The following is a 19217-nucleotide window of genomic DNA, read 5'->3' as shown; positions in this document are numbered from 1 at the left end:
CCATCAAGATCCATGATCCCAGCTGCCTGGCAGTGTCACAGATCGTAATCTGCCAGGGCAGCGCTGCATGCAGTGATGCCCTACGGATTACGACCGTGTTCTCTGCCAGCCTTTTCATGGTGGTAATACTGCCATGAAAAGGATGGTGGAAAATAGGTGCAGGAGGTCGCAGGGATCCCCCATGCCTAGCACCATTGCAATGTTCACTGTCTGCTGTGCAGACAGTGAACATTGAGAGGGTAATGGTGCACCCTGTGGGCTACAGCATTGCCGATGGCTCGATTACAAGCCAGAGACAATTCTGAGGCCTGTTTCCCCCTAGGACAGTGGGCGGAAACTGAGGTTTACATCAGCCGACCTAGCAAGAAACTCTTAATAACTTCAGCGGGGTGGTCGCCACAAAAGCACTGGCCTCCCTGTTGGGAGTTTGGTGGATGATTTAAAATTTGCTTTTAGATTTTTAAGTTAGAGAATTTTTAGACTTTGGAATTAGCACCCTTGTTTCAGCAATAGGGGAAGGTGTCATGGGTCGATTTTAGTTTTGCCTGGGTACAAGAGTTTAGCTGAGCTTCGGCTTGCAGGTCTGTGCCTTTTTAACTAGATAACATGCTCTATTATTTGTTTTAATTTATTTTAGTACTGTTAGTATTTTATAACAAATGTTTTTATTTTATAATCAGTTGCCATTCCGTGAAAGCATCATTATCAGTAATGTACATATTAGATTGACATTTGACAAAGAACAGAATGTGAACATGCCAGGCATTTTGTTATAATATTGCCGATACAAATTTGTGCACACAATCTAACGTTTAGGTACATAGCCACATAAGCATGTCTGCACGAACAATAACATGTGCCTAATAAAAAACACCTTGTGAAACCAAGGCCATTAGAGGGGGTTCCACCCAGGATATTCCATCTATACTGCAAGTTACTTTGCATCAGACCTCTGACTTTGTGTCTCTACGAAGCCTGATTTGGGGACTGGAAGCCAACCTTGTCATAAAGTAATGGGGGTTGGGGTGCTTCTCATGGACACTGCATAGGCACATTAGGTTTATCACGCCTTGCTCTCTTTAGGGTAGAAAATATGCTATTGGGAGAAATTTGCAAATTCATGTTTATTGCAATATGTTGGGGTTGTTCATATTCACAATGCTTATTTTTATAATCCTGTTTTTGTTACGTCGTTATCCTAATCATTGCAACTCATGCACTTTATTGAAGATTGCAGTATTTTCAATAAATGTATTGAAAACTATCCTGCATCTTCTTTCTCGCCTGTGTGTTTGTAAGAGACTCATTGCTAATGAGAGAAAAGCATAAGACTTGTTCCACTGCGATTTCCCTGAGAGGTTTTCAGAGTCCATGCGCTAGGCTGCTATAAATCAGCTTTACTATTTGGGTTTTGGTGAGGTGCTGTTAGAGAGCAGGTAGGATTGGGCAGACAGCTGCCAACTGGTGTAGGAGTGACTCAATCACCTACAAGCAGAAGTGCTGCCGTCGCAATCCAGCAGTCTCATGAGAGTCCTCATGACAGTTTAGATGGTCCATGCTGCCAACACCCAGTCCCCCTATTGTGTGGCTGTCTGGGAGGAGTAAACAAAGGCCAACCACAAACTACAGCCCAGATTTAAGAGGGCCCTGCGCCATTCGAATGCCACATTAGCATCATTTTTTACGCTAATGCAGCATTATAAACCAAAAACGAAGCGCCATATATTCACAAAATGGCGCATTGCTTTCATTGCACCACTTTCTAACCCATTGCACCACATTGTGCATAATGTATGCAAGGGTGACATTCCGGTGCTAGGGGAGCTGAAAAAATAATGCAAAGAAATCTAAGAGATTTCTTTGCGTTATTTTTATCGGCATTTTTAACACATGGTAAGAGCAGGCGTTAAAGGGAGGTTCCCATTGTTTTCAATGGGCCTCTGGGTCTTTTGCAGGATTAGCGTCCACATTTTTTAAACTAATCCTGCAAAGCCCCAGAGTAGCATCACAAATAATGACATTTGTACCCCTGACTACCGCCAAGGTGTGCCATATATTAAATACGGTGCACACATGGTGGCGTGAGGTGGGCGCGAAGGGGAGCAAAAAAAGTGGCCCTGCACTTGGTGCACCACCACTTTTCATAAATCTGCCCTACGTGTGACCCAGGAACAGACAGCAGGCACCAAATGGTTAGGACAAGAAAAGTGCAGATAACTTTCTAAAATTCACAGTTTCAGAACTCTGGTGGTCATTATGACATTGACGAAAATCCAACTTACCGCCATGCTGACTGCCGCCAACATACCGTCGCCGCCAGAGATATCCGTTCACTATATTATGACACACATACAACAATCCGTCACTATTCAGCCACAGACACAAGTCCGCCACACCAAAGGTCAGTGATAAGCTAGCGGTACCAGACACCACATCGTTATGCCAACAGAAATACACCCATCACATTATGACCCACAAATCACCATGGCAGACATTCAATGGCGGTAAACCAATGGCGGTACATACCGCTGTGCTCACAATCCACACACACACATACAAAACACCACCACATTGGACAATTCGAACTACACACACCTGACACCCATACACACACCACACCCACACACCCACACCACTATAAAACACACACCCACATTACCCACAACCCTTTACGAATACAAACCATTGCCAACAAATTTACATCACAACTACAGACAAGACGAGAACTACATACCACCCTCACCTACACACCACCCACGCACCTTACATCGCACACCCCAACACATCACCCTACACACACTCACCCGCACCACTCACACAACACCCATGGCATCACAAAGACACGCCCAATTCTCAGAGGAGAAGCTAAGGGTCATGGCGGAGGAAATCATCTGGGTAGAGCCACAGCTATTTGGATCACAGGTGCAGCAAATATCCATTGCTAGGAAGACGGAGCTACGGCAGAGGATCTTGGACAGGGTCAACACCGTCGGACAGCACCACAGAACCAGGGACGACATGAGGAAGAGGTGGAATGACCTAAAGGGGAAATTACATTCCATGGCAGCATGACACTAACTCGCAGTACAGAGGACTGGTGGTGGATCCCCATCCTCCTCCCCCACAACTAACAACATGAGAGGAGCAAGTCTTGGCAATCATGCATCCTGAGGCCTGGCAGGAGTAGCAGGAGGACTGGACTCTGGTAAGTCAACTCTATACTACTATCACCACCCTACCTGCATGCCATCACATACCCCCACCCTCACACTCACTCCCATCACTCCATCACCTCTCACTCCCCCACAATCACATCTCACTCATCCCAATGCCAGGCCTTGCATGCCATACCAATGCATGGACACCACTCACAGCCCTGCATGGACACCTATCACTAAAGCATGCACACTAGAGAGAATCAGCTAGCCTACCACATACCAACTAACACAAGTAAAAGCTGCCAGGGCAAATACAACCAAACAGAGCAACCCACTGATGCACAATATGTCCCACACAGAAACAATAACACTGCATTCACATCACCACAGGTACCCCAGCCAATGTCACCGGAGAAGAGGTGCCAGCAATATCCAGTCCTCCCACAGAAGAGGCCCACAGTGATGACAGCGACTGTGGATGACCAACCTGGCCCAACAGGGCTCAACAGGGACCTCTGGACAGTTGGTGACCCAGCCACAGTCACACGTCACCACAGAGATTCCCCCATCAGGAAACACCACCACAGCACCCACCCAGCGTACCCATACCTCTGTACCCAGGACACACCAATCAGCAGTGTGTCCACCTCTACAGGGACCCCAGGGCACCCCTCATACCCAAGACAATCAGGGACCTGGGGTCAGTGGCAGTGGGCACACGGTTCAGGGGACAGAGGCACAGGACAACAGGGAAACTGGGAGGAGTGCTGTGTGCCAGGGGAGGACAGGCCCAGGGAACCGACTCCCCAGGAGCCACTCACTGAGATCCTGGGAGCACACCAACATTCCCAGGATACGCTGGGCCAGATCTTGGCCAACGTGCAGTAGAACAGGCGGCTGCAGGAGGGACAGTACCAGGGGATCAGGGAGGACTTGCAGGCCATTAACACCACCCTGGTCGCCATTGCAGGGGTGCTGGCAGACATGACTAACATTATGAGAGAGGCAGCCTCACAACAACCGGCCCCTGCCACTAGCCAGACATCTGAACTGCCTTCCACCTCTGCTGCCGCTAGTGGACAGGAGACCCCACCACAGAACCAACAGGCCACCAGCACCCCTCCCCTGCAGAAGGTAAACCACCCCGCAAACGTTCCCTGTGATCCAGGCAGAAGCCTGAGACTATTGCCAAGACCCCAGCCAGGAAACAAGACTCTCCTGAATGTCATCCTTGTGTCCCACTCTGTCACCCTGTCCACCTTGAACTGCCATTGCTCTCCTTCCTATGTCCCCTTGGACAATGCACCTGTGCTACAAATAGACTGGAACTATACCCTGGACCTTTCTCCATCATCACCCCAGCCCAATGCACTTGCACCCCTACTCCTTAGCACCTAAATAAACATCCTTTGAAAAAATACAAGTATGGAGTATGCCAAATGATTTCATTATGTATTTGTGTAACCAGATTCAAACATTGCTTTACAAATGTACAGTAAAGTTCACATTTTAAAGACCTGAATTTGGCTGCAGTGATCACACCAGGAGCGATAGTGGGGCACCAACATATGAAAAATGAGTTACCAAAGGGTACAGTGAGTGGGCATTGAAGTGAGAAATAACAGCATGCCAGTGTCAAAGATAATCAAAAAATGATAATGAAATGTGAAGTAGCACTGTCTTTCCTGTGTGTCATTGGAAGTATTGTCTGATCACTGCAGTTCAGTTGTCCTCATCTTCATCCTCTGCCTCTTCATCCTCACTGTCCACAGGGTTCACTGCTGCCACACGGCCATCTCCAACCTCCTCCTACTGCAGAAAAGGCACATGGTGTCTAAAGGCAAGGTTGTGCAACATGCAGGATGCCACGATGATCTGGCAAACTTTCTTGGGTGAGTAGCTCAGGGATCCAACTGTTCCTTCTTGTACACCCAGGTGCTTCATTGTAACATCCACTGGGTTGGAACCAGAGCTCACCTATTAGCCACAGCTTGTGCCCCTGTAGTTGAGCCATCACATTTGGGATGCTGCTATTCCTCAGGATAAAAGCATCATGCACTGACCCAAGATACTTAACATTGACATGGGAGATATACTGGTCCGCCAGGCACACCATCTGGACATTCAAGTAATGATAGCTTTTTCGATTTTGGAAAACCTGTTTGTTTTGCTGGGGGGGAGGTGGCGAATGCAATATGTGTTCCATCAATTGCCCCAATTATGTTGGGGATATGTCCCATTGTATAGAAGTCAGCCTTCACTGTGGCCAAATCCTCCACTTGGGGGAAAACAATGTAGCTGCACACATGTTTAATCAGGGCAGACAACACTCTAGTCAGCACTATTGAGAACACTGGCTGTGACATTCCTGTTTCCAAGCCCACTGTCACTTGGAAAGAACAGTTTCCAAGAAATGGAGCACAGATAGAACTTGCACAAGAGGGGGAATCCCAGTGGGGTGACGGATAGAAGATATCAGGTCAGGCTCCAGTTGGGCACACAGATCCGTTATACTGGCCCTGTCCAGTATGTAGGTGAGGATAATGTGCCTGTCCTCCATTGTTGCCAAGTCCACAAGGTGTCTGTACACGGGGTATGTCTCCATCTCCTATTCATCCATAGCGGTTGCAGTCTAAGTGACAAAGGAGTGAGGAGCAGGTCACAAACTGAACACTGGAGCCACAACAGTCCAATGCATGATGTCAATTAAAATGTATATGTGACATTTGTCTTGTATGTACGATTGTGAACCATGATGCAGTTATAATCCAGGGCCTGCACCCTCCCCCCCCTGAAATGACGTCCGCCTGTCCTATGTGGAGGGACAGGTGGAAGTGATGTAATTCAGCTGACGTTGTGCACCGTTGCAGGAGGTGGACAATAACCGCCGTGCAACCCCTCATTGGATAACATTGGGCCCTATGGGGTACAGTGGCCAATGGTGATGTACGCCGGCAGTGACGGTATGCCGATATTTTCTATATGTTCTCTCACTTGCTACCTGACCATCAACAGGAGAGGACCTACACTGCATGTGCTGCTGTGACCTGTGTCTGGGACCTACCATGGCGTGTGCGACTGGGGAAAGGGCCCCTGCCTTCACCTCGGGGGAGTTGGAGCGACTGGTGGATGTCGTCCTACCCCAGCACAGACTGCTGAATGGGCCTCCAGACCAACAGGTGAGTACACTGCTGAGAACGATGCATGGGGCATGAATGCACTGGAGTGGTGTGTGTGAATGGCTTGTGTGGGGGTGTTGGTGGATGTCTCCTGGGTGGCATACAGCTTGTGGGATGGGCGCTTTGTGTGCAAATGACGATGTGAAGCGGTATGGTGGGCCAAAAGTGTAACAGGCAGGACGGTCTGACTAATGGCTTTCCCTCTATGTATTTCTCTGCAGGTCAGCGCCCATCAAAAGAAGGGTATATGGTGTGCCATCTCCAAGGACGTGTGGACCCTAGGTGTCTACCGCAAGCGGAGCACCCACTGTTGGAAACGGTGGGAGGACCTGAGACGCTGGGACAGAAGACCGTGGAGATCCAGCTGGGGATCACCTCCCAAGGAGGAAGGGGTGCCCATTGAACCCTGAACCCCCTGATGGCCCGCATACTGGCGGTGGCCTATCCAGAGCTGGATGGGCGCTTGAGGGCATCACAGCACCCACAAGGGGGTGAGTACAGTGCCCGCCATTACAACTTACACCTGGTAGGGTGGTATCCGGGTGGGGGATGTGTTTCAGTGGGTGCCCCTTGGCCTGGCCTGACATTACAGAGTATGTCCCATGTTGGGCAGAGTTCGAAGTGATATTCCTCCTACCTAGCTTGTAGGTATCCTCTACTGGGCAGGGCTGTGTGGGTCCCAGGTATGCTGCAACTGGTGGGATGTGTCCCACCCCATACCCTGGAGGCTAGCATAGGTACTGTTAGTGAATTGCATAGTGCGTAGGCCTGTTTCCTGTGTGTGAGTGTGGTATGTACACCAACAGTCGTGTTGGTGCAGCCATTGACCAGGTGTATCTGTTGTCTCTTCCTCCCCCTTTTTGTTTTGTCATCCTGTCCTTATGTGCATTAGCATCATCTGGCGGCGGAGCAAAGGCACCGGTGACGGAGGGAGCTGCTACCGCTGTGGTGCCTTTTGTTTCCGCCCTGTGGTCGGTGTGGTAAAGTGGCTGTCTATCTGAAATAATTTGGCGGCAGTTACAGCTAGCCTATTGGCGGTATCACCGCCACTTTATCAGCAACCGCCAGGGTTGTAATGATGGCCTCTGTCTTAAAATCTGACTTTACTATTAAAGAAGATTTCAAATTACAATTATTTAAACACCACACATGATCATTTCTAACTGTTCCCAAACAAAAGCTATGACTCATTATTAAATGTAATACTGTAACCTAATGTTATCCTATGGGAGAGGTAGGCCTTGCAGTAGTGAAAAACAAATACAAGGGTTTTTCACTACCAGGGTATGTAAAACTTAAAACTATATGCGTTACTTTTTAAATATACTGCACTCTGACCTAGGGGCTGTTTAGGTCCTACCTTAGGAGGTACCTATATGTATTAAAAAGGAACATTTAGGCTTGGCAAGGAGTTATTTTGCCATGTTGAATTGTCAGTTTAAAACTGCCTACAGGATGCAGTGACAGACCTGAGACATGTTTCAAATAGCTATTTAAGTTCTACAGGCCCAATAATTTAATTTATGGATATTGGGGACATTTTTTACTAAGTTGAATTGACAGTTTAAAACTGCATAAAGTTTGCAATGGCAGGCCTGAGGCATGGTTAGCAGGGCTGCTTAAGTGGATGGCACAATACGTGCTTCAGGCTTATTAATAGTGTTATGTTTACAGACCTGGGTAAATGTAATGCCAATTTAGTGGGGACTTATAAGTAATTTAAATGTGCCAAATGGCTCTGGGTACATTTTACCTTGTTTAAAGAACTGAGCACAAGTGCTTTAGCACTAGTTAGCAGTAGTAGAGTACACAGAGGCCTAAAGGCCAACAAAAACAGATTCAGAAAACACGAGGAGTGAAGGCAAAATGTTTGCATGTGACCCTGCAGAGAGGGCTAAATCAACATTAGCCCCTTCAGCCGAAGGCCAGGGTAGAATAATTAATAATCTGATGGGCTTCCCTACTTAGGTGATAGAATGTGGGCAATGGGCTTCTTCTGCAGTGACACTTGTCAGTCCTATACCCCTCTGAACTCAGTTGGATCTCTCAGTTTTCTCTCTCCTTCCTGTCACTTGTAGAGCCCATCTGTGAAGCTCCTAACCTTAACTTGGTCATAGATGTATTGTAGTGGGCAGATAGTACCACCATGGCCAAACAAGTGATGTGGCCCAAACCACTCCTTGGATCAAACTTTCTCCCTACTCCAAAGAAAACATTGCTCATAAGGGCAGCAACCAAGCTCTCAGTGTCAAGAACCAGGCCCCAGACGATCCAGGGTTCTCGGACCACATAGGTTTCTCAGAGTGGGGGGCAATGGCCCCAGGTGTTCGGTATACTTCTTCCACTCTCCTTTTCACCAGTTCTGGGGTGGTAACCTGAGACTGGCCACTCTGTCTATGGGCTGTACCCTAAGATTGAACAGGTACCTGGTAAGCCAGGGCTTCTTGTGGGGGGAGGCACACTCATGTAGGGGTTTTCCTGGTGCAGGTCTCCAGTCCTCTGTGTCTGTAACAATGCAGGGAGCCCAGGTCAGATGTGGCCTCACCAGGGTGTGTCTTGGAGTTCTCTGTTTTCAGAGCTGGCACACCGTGATCCACTGGTCCTCCCACTCCTGTCCCTCTATTTGGGCCTCTGTACTCTGCTCCCCCTGTGGAACTAGATCCCCCAGAAACATGATCTTTCAGGGCACCCCCCGTGACAACCCACTTCCCAGATTGCAGTCACTGGGGATCTGCTGGCTAACTAGGACCCTCTTCTGGGTCACCCCTCTCCCCTCAAGGGATACCAGGAAGCGCCACCTGTGGTTATCTTGGTTGCAATGGACTGGCACACAGTCACAATTTCAGGCCGACCATGATAGAGCATGGACTGCGTACAGGGACTAGGCTAGTTCCACTGAGAATTGTACCTTATGGCCTTGAAGTGAAGCATTAAGTTGTGCTCCATGGATTCCGATGAGGAGCTGTGAGGTCTGCAATCCAAGGTCCTGCAGTAAGTTGCATCACACTGCATTGGTTCTGATGAGGTGCAGCAAGTTCCTGTGATGAAAAGTCCTGCATCAAGTTGCATTGCTCTGAGTCGGTTTTGATGGAGTCCACATTTAGCCTTCTACATCGCCATTATTGCTACTTCCAAGGATCCTGGGCTGGGAGGTACTAGTTGGGGGTCAGGACTTCCTGCAGGCGAGGTGCAGAGTATAATGGTGTTGGAGTTTATGTCCCTGTAGCTCAGTACTGGAGGCCAGCCAACTGGCACTTGGAGTGACTTTGGTGGTCCTGGGCCCAAGAAGCAGGCCCAGTCCTTCTTCAGTCAGCAGGGCAATAAGTCATTCCTTCAAGCAGCAGGGAGGCACGGCGATCCTTCTGGCACGTCCAGTAGTGTACTAAAAAGCGTTTCTGAGGGTCCTAATTTCATACCTGGTGCCAGCTTTGAAGTGGAAAAACTTCTGGAGTTTTACCCCCTCTGAAGTGTCTGGAATTTCCCACCATCCTGTGCTGGTCACAGGATGTTGGTAATTAAAAAAGGCTAGTGTGAAGTTATTTGTGTATGTGAAGAATCAGTGTCTTTGATGTGCAAGTGGGGCTGTACCCCCATCCTGTCCAGATGGCTCATCCTCCCAATGCTCAGCCCCCCGAGTGTGTGTCTGTCTAGGAGGAATACTCAAAGGTCAACTGCCAACTATACCTAGACATATGACACAGGAACAGGAACAGGCTGTAGACACCAAGGCCCTCGTGTTAAAGTGGAAGTAATACCGCCATCAGGCCGGCGGCAACTACTGCCAAATTATGACCATGGTGGAAAGATCTCCGAAAGACAGCAAATGTACCACACCGACCGCCAGGGCGGAAACAACAGCCACCACAGCTGTAGCCGCCTACAGCCAGGCGGAAGTCAAGGTTCTGCCCACCATATTATGACCCAGGAAACCGCCACCTTTTCCGGGGCAGTACCAACGACATCAAAAGCCTGGTGGAAACTGAGCGCAGAAGGGAATGGACTCACCATTGGAGACACAGGGAACAACTACGCTGCCATGGAGCCTGAACTGCATGTCTTCCCCATGACCTTCTACGTTCTGCTCCACCATGAACACCAACGCGGGCAAATATGATGACAGTGAGTACAGCCACCTAGCAAACAAGGGAGGGGGGGAGGAAAAAGAGAGTGACACACACACACGCTCAACACACACACACCCAGCACCATACACACAATCAGCTGCATTACAAAAACAATTTTACCCCGTAACTCGGATGAATAATGCAAGGACAAAACAATTTCGCAAAAGTGAATGTAATGAGATCAACACAGCATGAAAAAAAAGGTAGGCAAGATAATAGATATATACATATGCACAGAAAAAGGGACGCAGCCCAGTCCACTATTTGCGCAGTCCACATGGCCACAGGCCAAAGCCCAAGGCCACACATGTCACCTGCTTCAACACGGAGAGAACACTACAGGGGCATCAGTTGGCAAACAGGCAGGCACATCAGGGGGACGTGGGAAAGGGAGGGCACCTTAGCCGGGAGATGTCACAAGACCACTGATACTGGAGGGGGCAACATGCCCTGTGCTTGGTCCTGTGGAGTGCAATGACACAGTCTCTCATGTGGGTGTCTCACCCACTGGTTCTGGAGGGGGCATATACCCTGTTCTTGATCCTGGGGAGTGCTGGGCCACAGTCTCTCGAGTGGGTGTCTTGCCCACTGGTTCTGGAGGGAGCATTGTGCCCTGTTCTTAATCCTGGGGAGTGTTGGGCATGTGGGTGTCTTACCCACTGGTTCTGGAGGGGGCATTATGCCCTGTTCCTGATCCTGGGGAGTGTTGGGCTTGTGGGTGTCTTACCCACTGGTTCTGTAGGGGGCATCGTGCCCCGTTCTTGATCCTGAGGAGTGTTGGGCCACAGTCTCTTGAGTGGGTGTCTTGCCCACTGGTTCTGGAGGGGGCAATCTGCCCTGTTATTGATCCTGGGGAGTGTTGGGCATGTGGGTGTCTTACCCACTGGTTCTGGAGGGGGCAACCTGCCTTGTGCTCTTGATCCTGAGGAGTGCAAGGTCACAGTCTCTCAGATGGGTGTCTTACCCTCCGGCTTTGCAGGGAGCAGGCCGCACAGCAGCCATGGAGGCAGGATTACATACCGTGATGGCTGCACAATGGTGCTGCTGCTGTTGTTGTCTTGTGTGAATACTCGTCTGCCTGTGTGCTTGGGATAGGTTGGGGTTGAGGAGAATGTGACTCGGCAGTGGAAGTTGGAGGGGGAAGGGTAGGAACAGGGACAATGGCTGCCATCAGACAGGAGGCCAGAGCCTTAATCTATCTCTGTTGGGCCGCCAATCCAGTGTGAATGCCCTCCAAGAATGCATTTGTTTGTTGCATCCGAGCTGTCAGCCCCTGGACGGCATTCACAATGGTTGACTTCCCTAGAGAGATGAATATCTGGAGGTCAAAAGGTCCTCATTCAGGGCAGCAGGGCTCACTAGGGCAGGGCCTGAGGTGCCTGGGGCGAAGGAGATGCCCACCCTCCTGGGTGAGCGGGCACGGGCAACTCAATGAGGAGCTGCTGGGAGGGCAGTCCTGGTACAGGGGGTGGCGGCTGTACCTGTAGTTGGGGTGGTCACAGAGGTGTCCGCCACCACCAGGGAGCTTCCAGTGGAGGAGGTATCTGTGTCAGTACTGTCCCCTCCAGTGTCTGCCGTGGTGGTCCAGTTGCCCTTCGTCCCACTGGTGCCCTCAGCATCAGTGGACTCTGCCTCCTGGGGCCTGTGGGATGCAGCTCCCTCCATTGCAGGTGCCTCTGCTCCTCCACCAGATGACACTAATGCACATAAGGACAGGATCACAAAACAAAAAGGGTGGCGGAAGAGACAAAGGATACACTTGGTCAATGGCTGTACCAACACCACTGTTGGCGTACACAGCACCCTCACACACAGGGAACAGGCACACGCAATATGCCATAGCACTAGCAGAGAAATAGTTAGCAGCCAAGGCATGGGGAGGGGCACACACCATCAAATGCAACACACCTGGGACCCACGCAGCCCTGTCCAATTGTGGATGCCTACGAGCTAGGTAGTAAGATTTTCCCTTCTGAACCCTAGCCACCAGGGGACCTATGATGCAATGTCAGGCCTGGCCTAGAGGCACCAACTGACACACATCCCCCACCCAGATACCACCCTACCATGTGTAAGTTGTAATGATGGGCACTCTACTCACCCCCTTCTGGCTGCTGTGATGCCCTCTAGCGCCCATCCAGCTCAGGATAGGCCAATGCCAGTATGTGGGCCACAGGGGGGGTCAGGGTTCGACGGGTACCCCTTCCTCATTGGGTGGCCATCCCCAGCTGGGCCTCCACTGCCTTCCGTTCCCCAACATCTCAGGTCCTCCTACCGTTTACGACAGTGGGTGCTCCGCCTGCCATATACCCCCAGGGTCCACTCCTCCTTGGTGATGGCATGCCAAACACCCTTCTTTTGATGGCCGCTGACCTGCAGAGGCAATACACACAGGAAAATTGAATTACACAAACAGTCCTGGCTGTTACACATGTAGCCCACCATACCCATTTTCATCACCATTGGCACACACATGGCCCAGTATACAACCTATACGCTGCCCAGAGGACATCCACCCACCCCCCTTACACGAGGCCTTCACACACACCACTCCATGCATTCATGCCACATGCATCGTGCCCACTGTGTACTCACCTGTTGGTCTGGAGGCCCATACAGCAGTCCGTACTAGGGTAGGGCCCCATCCACCAGTCTCTCCAACTCCTCCAAAGTGAAGGCTTGGGCCCTTTCCCCGGTCACACGGGCCATGGTAGGTTCCAGACACAGGTCACAGCAGCACATGCAGTGTAGGTTCTCTCCTGTAGAAGATCAGGTAGCAAGTGAGGGATCAGATAGAAAATGGTGATCACGTCCCCGGTGGTGCATACCGCCACCGCCGGCGTAGAACACCATTGGCCACTCTAACCCATAGGGCCCAATGTTAACCAATGAGGAGTTACACGGCGGTTACCAAGCGCCTCCTGCAACAACGCCCAAAGTCAGTGGAATTACCTCACTTCCACCTGTGCTTCCACACAGGACAGACAGACGCCATTTCAGGGGGAGGAGGACCTGGAAAATTGTTGCATCACTGGTGAAATTAGGACATACTGGACAAATCACACTGACCCATTACAAGTTCACAGCATGCAAAGTTCTGTTGTAGCTCCATTGTTCAGTTTGAGACTGTCTCCTCACTCTTTTGCCCCACAGATTCCTACCGCTGTGGATGAATAGGAGATGGAGGCATACTGCTGTGTACAGACCTCTAGTGGACTTGGGAACACTGGAGGACAGGCACATAATACTCACTTATAGACTTGACAGGGCCACAGTCACTGAGCTGTGTGCCCAATTGGAGCCTGACCTGATATCTGCTATCCGTCACCCCACTGGGATCCCCCCTCTTGTGCAAGTTCTATCAGTGCTCATTTCCTGGTAACTGGTTCTTTACAAGTGACAGTGGGCTTGGCAGCAGGAATGTCACAGCCAATATTCTCAATAGAGCTGACAAGAGTGTTGTCTGCCCTGATTAAACACATGTGCAGCTTCATTGTTTTCCACCAGGTTGAAGATTTGGCAACAGTGAAGGATGAGTTCTATGCAATGGGACAGATCCCCAACATAATTGGGACGATTGATGGAACACATATTGCATTTGTCCCTCCCGTCAGATTGAACAGGTGTTCAGAAATCGGAAGAGCTTCCACTCTATGAATGTACAGCTGGTGTGCTTGGCGTACCAATATATCTCCCACATCAATCCTAAGTATCCTGGGTCAGTGCATGATGCCTTTGTCCTGAGGAATAGCAGCATCCCAAATGTGATGGGCCAACTACAGAGGCACAGGGTGAGGCTAATAGGTGAGCGCTGGTTCCGACCCATTAAGTGTATGGGTATGGTGTGGGCCATATGGGATATTGTGTGGTTAAATGGTGTCCATCAATATTTCAGGTGACTCTGGTTACCCCAACCTCTCATAGCTGCTGACTCCTGTGAGGAATGCCAGGACAAGGGCAGAAGAAGGTTACAATGAGGCCCATGGGTGAAGAAGAAGGATAATTGAAAGGACCTTTGGCCTACTGAAGACCAGGTTCTGGTGCCTCCATCTAACAGGTGGATCCCTGTTCGACTCACCCAAGCAGGTCTGCCAGATAGTAGTGGCATGGTGCATGTTGCATAACCTGGCCCTCAGGCACCATGTCCCGTTCCTGCAGGAGGAGGAGGCTGGAGATGCCTGTGTGCAAGCAGTGGACTCTGTGGACAGGGAGGAGATGGAGGCAGAGGATTAGGATGAGAACAACAGAACATCACTGATCAGACAATACTTCCAATGACACACAGGTAGGACAATGTTTCTTCACATTTCAATGACATTTGTTTGAATTTCTGTGGCACTGGCATGCTGATATTTCCCACTACTATTCCCACTTACTGTTCCCTCTGGCAATTCATTTTGCAGATGTTGGTGACCTCACACATATTCCTGGTGTGATCACTGCAGCTAGCTACATGTCATTAATCTATGCTAATTTTCTGTACAGTTGAATTGCAATGTTTGTACCTGTTTCAATGAATACATATTTCATATACATGAACTACTACAAAATTCTTTTTTTCCAAGGGTGTTTATTGAAGTGTTAAAATATAGAGGGGCAAGTGCAATGGGATGGGATGATGATGGAGGAAAGTCCAGGGTATTGTTCCAGTCTGTAGCACAGGTGCATTGTCCAAGGGGACATAGGAAGGGGAACAATGGCAGTTCAAGGTGGACAGGGTGACTGGGTGGGACACAAGGGTGTCAATCAGGAGAGTCCCATTCCTGGCAGGGGTCTTGGCAAGTGTCTCTGGCTTCTGTCTGGATCACAGGGAACGTTTGCGGGGTGGTTCTCCTTCTGCAGGAGGAGGGGTGCTGGTGGCCTGCGAGTCCTGTGGCGGGGCCTCCTGTCCAGAGGAGGTGGAAGGCTGTTCAGATGTCTGGCTAGTCACAGGGACCAGCTGTTGTGTGACTGCCTCCCTCATTATATTGACCATGTCTGCCAGCACCCCTGCTATGGAGAACAGGATGTTGTTGATGGCCTGCAAGTCCTCCCTGATCCCCTGGTACTATCCCTCCTGCAGCCGCATGTTCTCCTGCGCATTGTCCAGAATCTGGCCAATCGTGTCCTGGGAATGATGATAAGATCCCAGGATCTCTGCAAGTGCCTCCTGGAGAGTCGGTTCCCTGGGCCTGTCCTCCCCCTGGTGCACAGCAGTCCTCCCAGTTTCCTTGTTGGCCTGTGCCACTGTCCCCTGAACCATGTGCCCACTGCCACTGACCCCAGGTCCCTGATTGTCTTGGGTATGAAATGTGGCCTGGGGCACCTGTAGAGGTGGGCACACTGCTGATTGACGTGTCCTGGGGACAGAGGTGTGGGTACACTGGGTGGGTGCTGTGGTGTGGTTTCCTGATGGGGAGGCTCTGTGGTGGTGTGTGATTGGGCCTGGGTAACCGGCTGTCTAGAGGTCCCTGATGGGCCAGGTAGGTCATCCAGATCCTGAGGACCCGAGTTGCTGTCATCACTGTGGGCCTCTTCTGTTGGGGGACTGGATATTGCTGTCACCTCCCCTCCACTGGCTAGGGTACCTGTGGGGATGTAAATGATGTGTTATGGTTTCTTTGTCTGACATATTGTGCATCCTTGGCTTGCCCTGGCAGCTTTCACTTTGATTACGTTGGTGTATGGTGGGATGATTAGTTCTCTATAGTGTCCATGCTTTAGTGATGAGTGTCCATGTAGGGCTGTGAGGGGTGTCCATGCATTGGTAAAGCATGCAGGGTGTTGCATTGGGATGAGTGAGATGTGATGGTGGGGTGTGTGTGGGATGGAATGGAGTGATGGGAGTGATGGTGGGGGTATGTGATGGCATGCAAGAAGGGGAGTAGTAGTATTAGAGAGTTGACTTACCAGAGTCCAGTCCTCCTCCTACTAGGATTGCCAAGACTTGCTCTTCCCATACTGTTAGTTGTAGGAGAGGAGGTGGGGGTCCACCGCTGGTCCTCTGTACAGCGAACTGGTGTCTTGCTGCAATGGAACGTAGCTTCCCCCATAGGTTGTTCCACCTCTTCCTGATGTCATCCCTAGTTCTTGGGTGCTGTTCCACGGCATTGACCCTGTCCACAATTCTCCACCATAGCTCCATCTTCCTAGCTATCAATATCTGCTGAACCTGTAGTCCAAATAGCTGCGGCTCTACCCTGATGATTTCCTCCACCATGACCCTTATCTCCTCCTTTGTGAAACGGGGGTGTCTTTGTGGTGCCATGGGTGTTGTGTGAGGTGTGTAGGTGAGGGTGTTTTGGGTAATGTGTTGGGGTGTGTGATGTGTGGTGCGTGAGGGGTGTATAGGTGTGTATAGTGTGTGGCTCTGGTTGTGTCTGTGGTCTTGATGTCTTAATGTCTCTCTGATGGCAATGGTTTGGAATGGTAAAGGTTTAAAGTTGTGTGGGTGTGTGTGTGTATGGGTGTCAGGTGTGTGTTGTTTGAATTGTCCAGTGTGGTGTTTTTTTGTCTGTGTGTGTCCATTTTGAGCATGGCAGTATGTACCGTCAATGGTTTACTGCTGTTGAATGTCTGCCGTGGTGATTTGTGGGTCATAATGTGGTGGGCGTAGTTCTGTTGGGGTAACAGTGTGGGTTTGGATACCACCAGTTTATTACTGAGCTTTGGTGTGGCGGATTTGTGTCTGTGGCTGAATACTGACGGATTGGTGTGTGTGTGTGTCATAAAATGGTGAACGGATATCCGCCGCCGCTGTGGTAAGTTGGTGGCAGTCAGCGTGATGGTAAGTGGGATTTACCACCAATGTCATAAGGAGGGCCCAAATGTTTAGTGCAAGAAAATGCCAACTTTCAAAAAGTTTCATTTTCAGGGTTGTGACTTGAAATCTGAGCTTACCATGAAAGAAGATTTTGAATTAACAATTGTTTAGACACCACACATAACATTTCCAGCTGTTCCCAAACAAACGTTATCACTTATCAAATGTAATAAGGTCACCCGATGTTATCCTGTGGGAGAGGTAGCCCATACTGTATTGAAGAATACATTTTAGTTTTTTTAACTACCTGAGCGTGGAAAACCTAAAAATTCCTGCCCCACTTTTTTAAATACACTGCATCGTGCTCTAAGGGCTTTTTAGGACCTAACTTAGACGTGACATATACATTAAAAGGAAAATTTGGGCTTGACAAAAAAATTTGTCAGCCATGTTGAATTGGTAGGTAAAACTACATACCTGATGCAATGACAGACCTGAGACATATTTAAACGGGCTACTCAAGTGCTCAGCCCCACTATGAGCATTTAATTTATAGTCCCTGGATACATGTAGTACTACTTTACGAGGGACTTATAAGTAAATTAAATGTGGCAATTGGGTGTAAGCCATTTAAAAAAAAAATTGTGGATCGATCACAAGCACTTTAGCACTGGTTAGCAGTGGCGAAGTGCACATAGTCCTAAACGTCATCGGAAAACAAGTGAGGTGAAGGCAAAAGGTTTGCGGGGTGGCAATACAGAGAGGGCCAAGTACAATAGTTTGCATCTGTAAACTGCCATTTGGAGTGAGTTTGCTTTGTGATAGCACAGAAACAAGAGATTGCATGCATTGGTACTTACTCAATTATACCAAATCTCTGATCCAATGGCAGGTTATCATCAATACGGTGACGTTGAGCTCGCCGTTGTAAGAAAGACAAGAGGACTGTAATGAGTACCTATGTAAACAAATTCATTTTCCTCAATTAGAAAATATACACTTACCAATATAAATTTTATTGCCAATTTACTGCAGAACAGAGATTGATTGCAATTGCAGCCTGTCCATCATTCTATCACATTAATGTCCCTCATCACCTTAAGCAAACAAAACAGCACTATCAATTTGCCAGAACCACCACACTCCTCACACTAACAACCCTCTACAGTCTCCTTTAAGTGAGGGGAGTCTCACGCATCAGGAGGCAGCCTCATGTTGTTATGAATGTTATTGGTGTCAAACCATTAGATTACAGAAATATGACATCATATACCTGTCGGCTCGCTGGCTCCCAGAACTTAATAGACTGTGCAGCAGAACATAATCCAAAGCATCTATCAATCAGTATTTGAATAGCACTATCACCCCAAAAGGGGTATCCGGGCGCTGAGGATTCACAGGTCTTAGTCAAAGATCCAGGCCTTGAGTCTGCTTCTGAAATCCACCAGGAAGGGAGCTGTTCAAAGGTGGAGGGGTAGGTCATTCATAGCCTTGGGGCTGAGATAGGAGAAGCAATGACCCACGCTGAGGCTGTGACGGACGGAAGGGGTTTGTGCGAGGGCTAGGGAGGCAGAGTACAGGTGTCTGGTGGGTTGATGGAAGTTCACATGGTGGTTGATGTAGGCTGGTCGCTGGTCATTTAGAGCTTTGTAGGTGTGTGAGAAGCTTGAACAGGCATCTTTTCTGGATCAGGAGCCAGTGGAGGTTCTTGAGGTGGAAGGTGATGTAGGTTCAACTAGAAATGTTCAGTATGAGTTCTGTATGGTGTGGAGTCAATTGAGGATTGGGGAGCTCAGTGGAGATACAGGAATAGATAGCAATGCCGTAATCCAGCCGACTAGTATTGATGGCCTGGGTGACAGTCTTTTTGGTGTTGACAGGGATCCATTTGAAAATTCTGAGGAGCAGGTGGAGGGTGGGGAAGCACGAGGAGGAGAATGCGTTGATTTGGGGCTTCATGGCGAGTTTACTCTCTAGTTTGATGCTGAGGTTGCTTGTGTGGTCTTTTGGTGTG

At 49.4% G+C, this 19217-nt stretch overlaps 1 protein-coding gene across 2 annotated transcripts in view; it reads right to left on the bottom strand.

Annotated features, from left to right (window-relative positions):
- LOC138284003 (stimulated by retinoic acid gene 6 protein-like) overlaps positions 1–19217 on the bottom strand; it is a 489916-nt gene that overhangs the window by 333949 nt on the left and 136750 nt on the right. For both annotated transcript variants that reach the window (XM_069222338.1, XM_069222339.1), the window contains exon 3: positions 18064–18161. In XM_069222338.1, the coding sequence (XP_069078439.1) occupies positions 18064–18161 (98 nt within the window). The remainder of the gene's footprint in view (positions 1–18063; positions 18162–19217) is intronic.

Source organism: Pleurodeles waltl, chromosome 3_1 (assembly GCF_031143425.1).
Source record: "Pleurodeles waltl isolate 20211129_DDA chromosome 3_1, aPleWal1.hap1.20221129, whole genome shotgun sequence".
Lineage (NCBI taxonomy): Eukaryota > Metazoa > Chordata > Amphibia > Caudata > Salamandridae > Pleurodeles > Pleurodeles waltl.
This window is presented reverse-complemented; position numbering and strand designations above follow the sequence as displayed.